Consider the following 13,467-nt stretch of genomic DNA (forward strand, 5'->3'; position numbering starts at 1 on the left):
ACATGTATTAATATATATTATTCTGTTGATTCTACAAACTAGTGTTGTTTACAGCTTACCATTTTGGTCTTGAAGGTAAACATCTCTCCATTCCACAACAAATTTGTTGGCTGAAAACAAACAGAAGCACAACCTCATGACCAGGAAGCTAGAGCATAACTCAAACACCTACGTTAAGAATCAAGTGAGACACCGTTTTATCTAATATCAAAGTACGGAAGCGTATATGGTACACCCCAATAATATGGTCATGCTGGATTAATTTATATCGACTTAATGTGAAATAACATGGTATGTCGTCATAGTTTTGTAGGATTTTCACTCTAAATTTTACTCGCCGTAACGACATTAAGTTAAAAACTCGACGTAAATGTTTCCGTCTTTTCCCGAAAAAATATTTGGTCGACATGATCTAAGTCAACAAATCAACATAATTTTTGGCGTCATGCTCTTATGAAAATGACTTGCCATCATAGTTTTAGTCCACACGATGAGTTATTTCTTATGCCATGACACCTTTTTCATATCATGGGGTCATAGAATGTTGACATCATCACAGCATCAGGGTGTACCATATACGCTTCCATAAATATCAACTTTGCCTGTATGTTTAGGAGTTGAACATTAAAGATTATCAGAAACCTTTCACTTGATGTCATTATCATAACATAGTTGACATAAACAAAATGACAATCAATTAAATTTGAATAGCTTTTTGAACATCAAACAGCTGAAATAGAAAAAAACAAGAAACATAAAAAATAACTGCAACATATTTTAAAACACATTAATAAACAAGGGACAAAATTGTCACAAAACCAGGTTTTCATTGTGAAAAAAAAATCTGATAAAGGGAGAAAACTCAAACTGAACTTTGAAATGAACAAACAAAATTAACCCCCTTTGTAAGTTTGTTTTTAAAAAAAATCTATTTTTAGTCGTGGCGACCTTGACATTGGAGATATTGACGTGATTCTTTCGTGCGACACACTGTCCCATGATGGTGAACAAATGTGCCAAATGATTTTAAAATCTCACAATGAATGACATAGTTATGGCCAGGACAAGCTCATTTATGGCCATTTTTGACCTTTGAACCCAAAGTGTGACCTTGACCTTGGAGATATCGACGTAATTATTTCGCGCGACACACCGTCCAATGATGGTGAACAAATGTGCCAAATGATTTTAAAATCTGACAATGAACGACATAGTTCCGCCCGCCCGCCAGCCCGCCAGCCAGCCAGCCCGCCCGCATTCGCCAATCTAATAACCAGTTTTTTCCTTCGGAAAACCTGGTTAAATATAAAATGCATGTATTTTAACATCTTGTCAAGTTTGTTTAATATTCACACGTAAATCATCATGTTAAAAAGCTGACACATACAATGGAGCATCATGACAATGACATGGCAAATGAATTATTTAGTTTTCTTCCAGTTTTCTTCCTTTAAAGTTTTATTAATTATTAACTGATATAACAGCTAGTACAAATAAAACCTGCATTGTTGTTGGTTTTTTATGTATAAGATATTGTTGTTATTCATTATAAAATTCTTCAAAGTAATTATAATTAGATTTCCTTCTGATTAACATAATTTTCCAGTAAAAGCGCCATGTTCCCAGTGTAGGTTAATCCATATTTTCTTTTTTATATGTCACAATTACAGTTCTTGAGTCTTTTTTAAATTTGCCTAGTTTTTCATGTTTTTACAGTGCTCCATTGTGCACGTCATAAATTCACATTTATATTATTACAATTATTAGAGAAGTAGAGCTATGTATTGTTTATATTAAAGTGGGGAGATGGTAAAGCTTTCAAAATTCATTTCCAATTGTGTTCTATTATAATGTTTGCCTTATTGTCAAAAGGATACATTAAACTATTATTTGTCAACTTTGTTCAAAGCTACCTGTGTTGATGGATGCATTTGGATTCGAATTCCCACTATTATATTCAAAAGCAATTTATTGACAACGATCGTTAACTCATTAAACATCGGATACATTCGTAAAACCATTGCATGCATCAGCAGTTGATTTCATTAGAATATGTGAGCATTTCATAATGAGATACTGCAAATGAGGCTATGGAACATCAACAGAAAATCACTCCAAGCTTGAGGCTATTAGTGTTATCTTCACATTTGAGTCTCCTCAAGATGGTCATTTGTGTTAAGTTATTTTAAAATTGTATCATGAATAACAAAGCAACAGTCTGAATAAGGTTTTTTATGGCCTAATAGCACCTTGAACCTCTAATTGTGACCCACACCTGTGAGGTAGAGACACAGGTTTTAACAAGATATGTTTGTGAACTATGTTCCCCCCCATATATTTGACCTTTGATGTTGAAGGATGACCTCTGACCTTTAAGTGTGACCTTAACCTTTGAGACAAGGAGACTTATGTAAAACGTAAAACATCATCTTATGATCATTTGCATTTGTGCCAAGTTATTTTAAAATCCATCAATATATTACAAAGTTATGACTGTATTATCATTTGCATTTGTGTAAAGTTATTTAAAAATCCATCATATATTGCAAAGTTATGGCTGAGGCAGGAATTTTCAAGCTTTTTTGGGGCCACTTTGTAAATTTAATCTGTATGTATAAACTTGATCAATGAGATAGGAGACATATAGGAGGATATTTGTTGGATTTGATGGAATATCGATTTTATTTCACGAGTGATCATTATAAAATAATATTTTCACGAGTGGTGCAGCCACGAGTGAGAATATGTATTTTTTATGATCACGAGTGAATTAAAATCCATATTCCATCATCCAACAAAATTTCTTTTTATTACTTGGTTTGTTGTGTAATACTTCTGAAATGTCACTATCAAATACTGATCACATTGAACCAAGCAGAAATAGACAGGATAACAGGACAATAGTTAAGTTACAGAAGAGCAACTCAGTTAACCCTTGTCAAAAAAGTGAGCAAAATCCGGTTATAACCCAGTTTTAAACTGGGTTTAACCCTGCGGTATTGGCACCGAGCTAAAAGTGAGTCTTTTAAACACACTTTTTGCTTACCGACTTGGTTTTATCTGAGTTAAATCTTGGTTTAACTCGCTTAAAGCCAACATAGTGAGTTTTTTAACCGTCTTAAGTGGGTTTAAAGTGAGTTTTCTTCAGCTGTGTTTAACTCTGTGGTATTTGCACTGTGCTAAAAGCGGGTTTTTCAGACACGCTTTTAGCTTACCGACTGGGTTTTTTAGCTTACCGACTTGGTTTTTTAGCTTACCGACTTGGTTTTTTCTGAGTTAAATCTTGGTTTAACTCGCTTTAAACCAACATAGTTGGTTTTTTAACCTTCTTAAGTGGGTTCAAAGTGAGTATGATTTTCTACAAGTTGGTTTTTTGAGGTTTTTTAAACATGCTTAGACCAACTTCTGTCTGTGGAGTTGGTTTTAAGTAGGTAAATAGTGTGTTTAAAATGTGAGCTATAAGCAGGCTTAACACGGTTTTTAAGTGAGCGAAAAGTGAGCTGAAAACAAGCCTTTCTTTGTTTTTTTCACAGTGAAACATGCTTTTAACTCGCTTTAAACCTTGTTATTAACAGTATTTTATCTGTGAAGAAAACATTTGTGGGTTTGGGTAAGTTGGTTTTTTGTGGGTTTTAACAGTGAGTTTTTTTAAGAAAGTATGTTTTCTGTGAGTCTTTTGTGGTATTTTGCAGTGTGAAAAAAATTAATTTTGGACTGATATGTTCTAGAAAAAATGGTTTTTGTGAAGCAATTACAACAGTTCATTATAAGCCCCGTGTGGTTTAAAGGAAAAAAAAGACTATGAGTACGATATTTTGTTTATATGACAAAAATAGTACACCGCAAAATAATACAAACATATTATTTTTACAGTACATTATACAATAATAGACATTTATGGAAGATTTTAAAGCAAAAGGTTAACCGCAGTGGACCACTGCGGGGGGAGTATTTAGAACGCAGCTGCTGCAGAGACCTGGATCTCAGCTGTTGGAGGTACCTGAACCGCAGCGGAATGAGGAACCTGGATTTCAGCGTATGAAGGGACCTTGACGGCATACGGTGGTGGGACCTGCACAGCAGCCACTGGAGAGACCTTGACCGCTAGGGGACCTGGACGGCAGCCAGTGCAGGGACCTAGACCTGATCTTGGCGGGTGGAGGGACCTGGAAAGCAGCTGGTAGAGAGACCTGGAAAGCAGGTGCTGGAGCGACATGTACCATTGATGCTGCTTGTGTCCTTCTCCTCTTTAGGATCTCTTAAGCCAGTTGATCTGCATAGGATTAATACAAAAACACTTTCAAAAGGGCAAGGCATTCTTCAAACATGTCAATTTGTTATGTTTTCGTTCCACTTAACTATGAAATATTGCTGTTATGGTAATCTTGTTGCTTTCATAATAATACATTTAAGTTATTTGCTTGTTGTTCTTGTTTGTTTATTTTAGAAATTTTAATCCCGTGATCACATGTGACTTATCACTTTTCATCAATTATTAAAAGAAATTGCGTTTGGTAGAAAATGCAGTTTGAAAATGTACCAAGATGCGTGGTCTCCTTTGGCTGTGTGGACTGGTTGAATCTTAAATGGCTTATGCAATAACCTGTATAGTTTACCTCTCAACAAATCCAGCTTTCTTGGTCAAGGACAGGGCGAGGTTTCCCCACTCTTGTTCCCCTCAAGTTTGCCAGCTCGTGCAGGGTAAAAACCAAGGTATAAAAGTCCATACATCAGGCAGGAGATGATGCACATTCTTTCCAAAGGATCTTCCCATCAATGTAAATTTTGCCTCGTGGAAAGAGTTTAACCTTCAAAATTAAAATATATAAGTTCTAATTAAGTATGAGGGAAAGGAATCCGTTCAGTAATACCAGAAATAGCTAAAAATAAAATTTAAGATGACAGTAACCATGAAACACAACCAAAATTATTCACTGTACACAACATTTACACTTTTTCATGTGTAAGTTTATCTATTTTTGCTTCAAATTGTTTTGTTTTTCCTTTAAATTGCAATACAATAACTTATCCATTTACATTTCCCTGTGACAATACATAAATATGATAATGGTCATAATTAATTCAATAAACTTAATAAAAAAAGGGATGAAGAAATGACAATACAAACCTGTTAAAACTGTTCTTCAGTATTCCAAAAAAAACAAACAGGCAGTTCAACCTCCTTTCCAACCAACTTATTGTTGATTTCCACATTGTAGTAAAAAACACATTGTTTTCATCACACAATACTTCATGCTGACAGAATTTCAAGACATTCTACACTACCATTATAAGTCTTTCACTTCTTTATATTAATGTTGCTGAATTAAATTTAGCTCAATATTCAATTGCTGACACCAGCTTGTTTTTCCAAAGTTGTTGTTTTCAAAAAGATAACTCCTTGTGCAATAGCCAATCAAAAGCCTTATATCTCATTCCACACAGCCTTATCTCTAAGCAAACCCCATCAGTAGCCTTATCTACCCCTAAATAATCAGTACCCTGTTTAGCTCTGAATGCCTGACAGATTGTTATCTGTTTATTGTTAGTGGTGTGAAATAAGGGTGTTTTTAGGTATTGTCTTGTTATTTTGATGACAGTTGATGTGACACAGGTCATGTTTGGCATTTTATTATTTTATTGCAAATTAAGAAAATGGATATGATGGTATCATATGAAAATATCAAAATCTTGCATAACTTATATACAAAAATAAATAGATCATTTCCAAAATAATGTTTCCAATACCATAATAAATTAAATATGCAGATTTAACAAGTAAATACTTTTTAAACAAATATAAACAATCATATAAGATTATTTTAAAATTTAAAAAAATAAAATAATTTTAAGACATAAAACAATCATAAGATATTGTTTATAATAAAAACAAACATAAAGAAACAAATCAAAGTGAAACACAAACTCTTTCATGTATTATGTATAAAACTAAGCTTGACCATTGTTATAGTTTTTGTCAGTGATACTTGTTGTCCATCTGTGAACCTGTGATGTTCTGAAAGAGCCATTTTCATCCAATATTCCCTAAAAATTAAGGGGAGCACACACATGTACAATAGGGACAATGGCAAACAAGCTGTAAAAAAAGCCCCTTTACAATTGACTTGTATTATTTATGGCTATAAACATCAAACAAAGACCTAGTTGAAGAATTATTGTTTCATTGATGAGTTATATTAATAAACAAAAGACCAACTTAAAGACCAACTTATTGAAAAGTGTGTTAAAGTGAGTCTTTAAGCCTCGTTGCAGCTCTCAACTTATTTACAAAAAGACCAATTTAAACTCGCTTAAACCCACTTCTGTTTAAAAAAAGACCAACTTCTGTTGTAAAAGACTCGCTTATAAAACAAAAAGACACACTTAAACACACATAAACCAACTCATAAATAAAAAGGCTCACTTTTGACACACAAAAAACCGACTTCTTACAGAAAAAAACTCGCTTTAACACACATCTTCTTAAAATAACCAACTTTAAACTCAGTTAAGCACAGTTTAGCGCACATAAAACTCGCTTTTAATATCAAAAACCAACTTCTGCTAAGAAAAACTCAGAAAAAACATAGTTTTATGTTGGTTTAAGTGTGTTTTGGTATGAACGTGGGTTATTTTTTGACAAGGGAAGCCTGTAAAACAACAGCATATCAACACTTCCAAAACATAAATACATTAACTCTGAAATTACAAATATTGGGATATCAATGAAGTGTTTATTGGTGTCTTAACATTTTAGCTCAAAAAACAAATTATCACAAAATGAGCAAATGCTTAATATGGGCTGAATAGTAATAATAACACATGCATTAAAAATCTAATTACTTGTTTTTTAAGTCTTAAACATACTATTACAGTATAAACCAACATTACTCATAGTAATATTAATGACTGATAAAGTCTGAAATTACAAGTCTTATTATTTTACTGATAGTTGTAAAGAAGTGTATGGTAAAGCCTATGATACTTTCAAAGGATAGAAAAACTTGACTTGTTGCATGACGATGGGAATAAAAGGTATTGATACAAACAATTGATATGGTGGAGTATTGAGGGTTTTGATGCAAAAGTATTGAGAGTTTTGGTGCAAATGTATTGAGTGGTTTGGTGCATACGTATTAATATGGTGATTTCAATCCACAAGTTTAGATCTGGCGGTTTGGGTGAAAAGATATTGATATGGTGGTTGATAAAGTATTGATAAAGTGAGCTTTGACACAGAAGTCCTGATATTGTAGTTTTGATGCAAAAGTATTGATAAAGTGGAATTTTCTCCAGAAGTATTGATTTGATGCTTTTGATGACTAAGTAGTAAAATTTGATACAAAGTATTTATATGGCGGTTTTGATGAAAATGTATTGATATGGTGGTTTTGATCTAAAAGTATTGATATGGTGATTTTGATGCAAAAGTATTGATAATTTGCTTTTCATGCTATTGAATTGATATTGTGGTTTTGATGGTAAAGTTTTTATAGGGTGATTTTCATATAAATGTATTAATATGCTGGTTTTGATTCAAAAGTATTGATATAGTGATTTTAATGAATTAGTATTGATATGGTGGTTTGCTTGAAAATGTATTGATATGGATGTTTTGAAGCCAGACTGATTAAATGGTGATATCACTCATTGATACCAAAAACACTGTATTATGTGAATTGGGAATAAGACATCAAACTGGGAATGGACATCATTTTGGTGATTTTCTCAAACAAAACTATTCATTTCATGATCTACATATATTTTTGTAATATATTATCTATAATTTAAGCTTAATAAGAAATTTTCCATGACTTTTTCATTAACAGTGATTGAATTTTTATCATTTAAAGTGTATTTTTTAAACCGTGTCCATGCGCGGCATGGACACAGTTTCATTTCATGAGGATTTTTTTTTTAATTAATAAAAAATCCAGTTTTGAAGTAAAATCAATTTAAATGATGCTATTATACATGCAAGTATATGTTTTAATTATAATTTGTAAAACTAGATAAATACAAAATATAAAACTGCATATTATGCACTTTTGATAAAACACAATTTATTCCCAAATTGATGTCTTATTCCCAATTCACATAATACAGTGTTCAAAGCAATAATTTGATATCTCAATAGAATTTGATTGCTTTAATATTAATGATTCAAGTGTATTGATATAATGGTACTGATGCAAGGATATTGATATCGTAGAACAGATGAAAGGGTATTAATATCATGTAACTAATGCTAGGGTATTTTATATCATGAAACAGATATAATGGCATAATATCATGGTACTGATAAAAGGGTATTGATATTATAGTACTGAAGCAATGACATTGATATTATGGTTATGACGCAAGGACATTGATATCATGTTACTGATGCAAGGATATTGATATCATAGTACTGATGCAATGGTATTGATATAACGATACTGATACAAGTGTATTGATATAATTTTAGTACTGAAGCAATTACATTGATATCATGTTACTGATGCAAGGATATTGATATCATAGTATTGATGCAAGGGTATTGATATAACGATACTGATACAAGTGTATTGATATAATTTTAGTACTGAAGCAATTACATTGATATCATGGTAATGATGCAAGGACATTGATATCATAGTACTGATGTAAGGGTATTGATATAAAGGTACTGATACAAGTGTATTGCTATCAATGAACTGATGTAAGGGTGTATCTATCATGGTAGTGATGCAAGTAAATTGATATCGTGGTACTGAAACAAGGATATTGATACTATGGTACTGAAACAAGGATATTGATACTATGGTACTAATGCAAGGATATTGATACTATGGTACTGAAACAAGGATATTGATACTATGGTACTGAAACAAGGATATTGATACTATGGTACTGAAACAAGGATATTGATACTATGGTACTGAAACAAGGATATTGATACTATGGTACTGAAACAAGGATATTGATACTATGGTACTGAAACAAGGATATTGATACTATGGTACTGATGCAAGGATATTGATACTATGGTACTGAAACAAGGATATTGATACTATGGTACTGAAACAAGGATATTGATACTATGGTACTGAAACAAGGATATTGATACTATGGTACTGAAACAAGGATATTGATACTATGGTACTGATGCAAGGATATTGATATCATATTACTGATGCAAGGACATTGATATCATATTACTGATGCAAGGATATTGATATCATATTACAGATGCAAGGGTATTGATATAGGTTTACTGATGTGAGAATATTGGTCTCATGGTACTGGTGCAAAGACATTCATACTATAGTCCAGGTAATGAAAATTGAAATTTTATTGATGTCAAAGTGTTTATAACATAGTTTTGATCCCAACTTATTTTCTATACATATATGGCTATCACAGCATGGATATGATAGTATGGATGCAATGGTTCAGAAATCATAGCAGTAACATCTAAGGTAAGTTATTGCATTGATGTGCTTCATACTGATAGGCCAATATAGGACTTGGAATATGTTAACCAAGGGATTGGGAAACTTGGGGCTTTACACAAACCAACACATACCAGAACATATCAGTTTTCATAGCCCTGAAACATTTTATATTTGAATTATGATACCATAATAGATATTCTTTTGTTCTTTTATTGTTGTGTCCAATATAAATTGTACCCTTTAGGCAATGCCAATTATTGTAAAACTACAGTTGATTGTGTAATCAATAAACTTAAAACAAAGTCTTAGACTAAGTAAATCTTAATTTTGATAAATTAAAAGCAGTATTTTCTTAAAAAATCAATTAACACCAATGAGCACTCATCTGTTTCACGTGAGAGTAAATCTGATCTAATTGGTTTGTAAAATATGCATTTAAATAAGCTTTATAAGCATATACAACAATATTTAGAAGTATTCACAAGTTAGTCACTCAACTGGAAATCTAATTATTAAACACACAGTAAATGGTGATATTTTCAAAGAGACTTGTTCAGAGTTTGGTAAAATGAAGTTTTTTAACATAATTGTAACTGATTAAACAAAAAAATGTATATATTATGTTTAAACCAAATAACACGCCTGACCCAGATAAATGATTTTTTTTATAAACATATCATCCTTTAAAAAGCGAGAAAATAATTAAGCATGCGTAACACTTTAACTTGAAAAAACCTGTAGTACTAATAAAATGTTTGCAGATTAAGTACAAAGCCTGCGCAGTGCAGTGGTAGTGCATTAGCTTCTGCTTTCTGAGGCCCCGGTTTGAACCCCAGGGGACAGCAAAAAAATTGTGTTTAACTTTTTTTTTCTGTTTTAAATTGTTATGACTATTCAAAACATTATAGAATGCGTTAAACATTTTTCAAAAACATGAAAATCTGTGAACCAGTCCCTTTAATATCATTTGAGAAAGAGAAAATATCACCAAAGCTACAGTAAAATAAACAAACATTTCCAAATATCTACAATCCAATATTAACAGTGAATCCTAATTGTGTAGATTGCTACACACACTTTTAATGTGTCGCTGCAGCATTATATTTGTGCAAAAAATATAAAAGATTAAATCACAAAAACAATTTAGAACACATCTTATATGTATTTAACACTTAACAAACTTTGATTAAACAAAAACATTATGGAATATAATTTTGAATTTAATCTCAGTTTTTATTATTTACATATGTAGCCTTGATGTAAAAAGAAAATGATTTTCAAGCAGAATAATACAACAAAGAATGTTACTATGGTTAAAGAAAATAAACATGTGAATATAGAATATGTCACCAAACACAGTGCATTGTTCCAATTTTTTAAAATATAAATCTTGGGCTTTATTGGGCATGAATAAACTGATTAAAATTATCATGTTGTTGATGAAAGCCTGCTTTTTAGTTTGTAAACATGCCACTTTTAAAAACTGCATATATATATTTTTTGATATACAAATGCTCTTAAAGACAAAACTCTAACAACATTTTCTCTGTATTTATGAATTTTGTCTTCATCAATATATTTTTCAACCTAGTAATTACTTTTTTTTAATAATACTTCGATCAGACCTCAATCGTGGATGCAAAAACGGTGACTGTCTTTTTATTTTTTTTCCAGGGTGTTCAAGTGCATATTAACGCTATTAACTAAATTTCACCTATGCAGTCATTTATGTCAACAGTGAAAATTTAATGAGCAACTAAATGCACTTGAAACATTTTAATTTAGAATAATTAACTGCCTTCTCTATGTTTGGTACAGTATTCTCAAATAATAGCGTGTTACTCCAAGAACTGAATGTTACACAGTAACCACAGCAACAACAGAGATTTGTTACGAGAGGTGTGACTACAGTAAGGTGCATCCTCCAAACTCACCAAACGACTGAAAAGCAACCTCCGAACTATTTCCGATTTGTGTATCGAAATTGGCCATCAAGGGCGCAATGTACTGTGTAGCGGTCAGCCACTGATGCAAAAACGGACTCATATACAGAAAACCTACAAAGAAAAACGAGACGACTAACATATGAGTGTCATGGTAAATAAGCAAATAAGGAAGGTAACTCTTACCAACTTGCTTGAAAATAACACTAGAGTTCTCTCCCCCGGTGATTGTGTCAAAGTTCGCCATCAGGGGGGCAACATACTGGGTGGCGGTCAAAAATTTGTGGATAAAAGGGCTCATATATAAGAAACCTATAACAGAATGGAATATTTTGTCATTCACAAAATACATGGATAAAAGTGCTCATATATAAGGAATCTGTAACAGAATGGAATATTATGTCAACTACAAAATACAAATGCAATTCATTTTATTAAACAAGGGTATCTCTTTTTACTGTGAATCTAATATTATTCGTCACGTAATTTTCTTAGATTCTCATGGATCTGCTCAACCACGAAGTCAAATATTCAACGAACCTTTATTTCCAAAGGTGATATAAGTTAATTTATATATATGAAAAAAAAAACACAAATTTAACAAGATGTGTTTGTGAAACACAATGTCCCCCTATATGATGTTTGACCTTGAAGGATGACCTTGACCTTGTGAAGGATGACCTTGACCTTTCACCACTCAAAATGTGCAGCTCCATGAGATACACATGCATGCCAAATATCAAGTTGCTATCTTCAATATTGCAAAAGTATTCATAAAATAAGCGATTTGGGCCACATATATTTGACCTCTGACCTTGAAGGATGACCTTGACCTTGACCTTTCACCACTCAAAATGTGCAGCTCCATGAGATACACATGCATGCCAAATATCAAGTTGCTATCTTCAATATTGCAAAAGTATTCATAAAATAAGCGAATTGGGCCACATATATTTGACCTCTGACCTTGAAGGATGACCTTGACCTTGACCTTTCACCACTCAAAATGTGCAGCTCCATGAGATACACATGCATGCCAATTATCAAGTTGCTATCTTCAATATTGCAAAAGTATTCATAAAATAAGTGATTTTGGCCACATGTATTGACCTCTGACCTTGAAGAATGACCTTGACCTTGACCTTTCACCACTCAAAATGTGCAGCTCCATGAGATACACATGCATGCCAAATATCAAGTTGCTATCTTCAATATTGCAAAAGTATTCATAAAATGAGCGATTTTGGCCACATATATTTGACCTCTGACCTTGAAGGATGACCTTGACATTGACCTTTTACCACTCAAAATGTGCAGCTCCATGAGATACACATGCATGCCAAATATGAAGTTGCTATCTTCAATATAGCAAAAGTTATTGCAAAATGTTAAAGTTGGCGCAAACAGACCAACCAACCAACAGACCAACCAACCAACCAACCAACCAACCAACATACAGGGCAAAAACAATATGTCCCCCACTACTATAGTGGGGGACATAAAAATATCAAAGCAAGATGTAAAGGGACATTAAAAATATTTGGGGTAGTACGCAAACTTTAACATTTGCTGCATATTCTAAGTGGAAAAGGGGCCATAATTATGACAAAATGCTTGATAGAGTTGTCTGCTTTTGTTTATAGGTTGGGGTCATGTTGGCAAACAAGTATGCAAAATATAAAAGCAATATGTCAAAGGATATAGAAAATATTTGGGGTAGTACGCAAAGTTTAACATAGATCTATCAATAATATGCATATTCTAAGTATAAAAGGGGCAATAATTCTGTCAAAATGCTTTATACAGTTTTTGGCTCTTGTTTATAGGTTGGGGTCATGAAGGTTAACAAGTATGCAAAATATGAAATCAATATGTCAAGGGACATTGAAAATATTTGGGGTAGTACGCAAACTTTAACATTTGCTGTATATTTTAAGTGGAAAAGGGGCCATAATTATGACAAAATGCTTGATAGAGTTGTCTGCTCTTGTTTATAGGATGGGGTCATGTTGGTAAACAAGTATGCAAATATAAAAGCAATATGTCGGGGTGAGTAGGATAGCTCCACTATATATATTTCATATATA

At 32.5% G+C, this 13,467-nt stretch overlaps 1 protein-coding gene across 1 annotated transcript in view; it reads right to left on the reverse strand.

The window, feature by feature from the left end:
- LOC127835545 (plexin domain-containing protein 2-like) overlaps window positions 1–13,467 on the reverse strand; it is a 122,167-nt gene that overhangs the window by 39,307 nt on the left and 69,393 nt on the right. Inside the window, exons 5-6 of the mRNA XM_052361981.1 lie at window positions 11,372–11,494; window positions 60–110 (exon numbers count right to left, since the gene is read on the reverse strand). Of these exons, the coding sequence (XP_052217941.1) occupies window positions 60–110; window positions 11,372–11,494 (174 nt within the window). The remainder of the gene's footprint in view (window positions 1–59; window positions 111–11,371; window positions 11,495–13,467) is intronic.

This window comes from Dreissena polymorpha, chromosome 6, assembly GCF_020536995.1.
Source record: "Dreissena polymorpha isolate Duluth1 chromosome 6, UMN_Dpol_1.0, whole genome shotgun sequence".
NCBI classification, from domain to species: Eukaryota; Metazoa; Mollusca; class Bivalvia; order Myida; family Dreissenidae; genus Dreissena; species Dreissena polymorpha.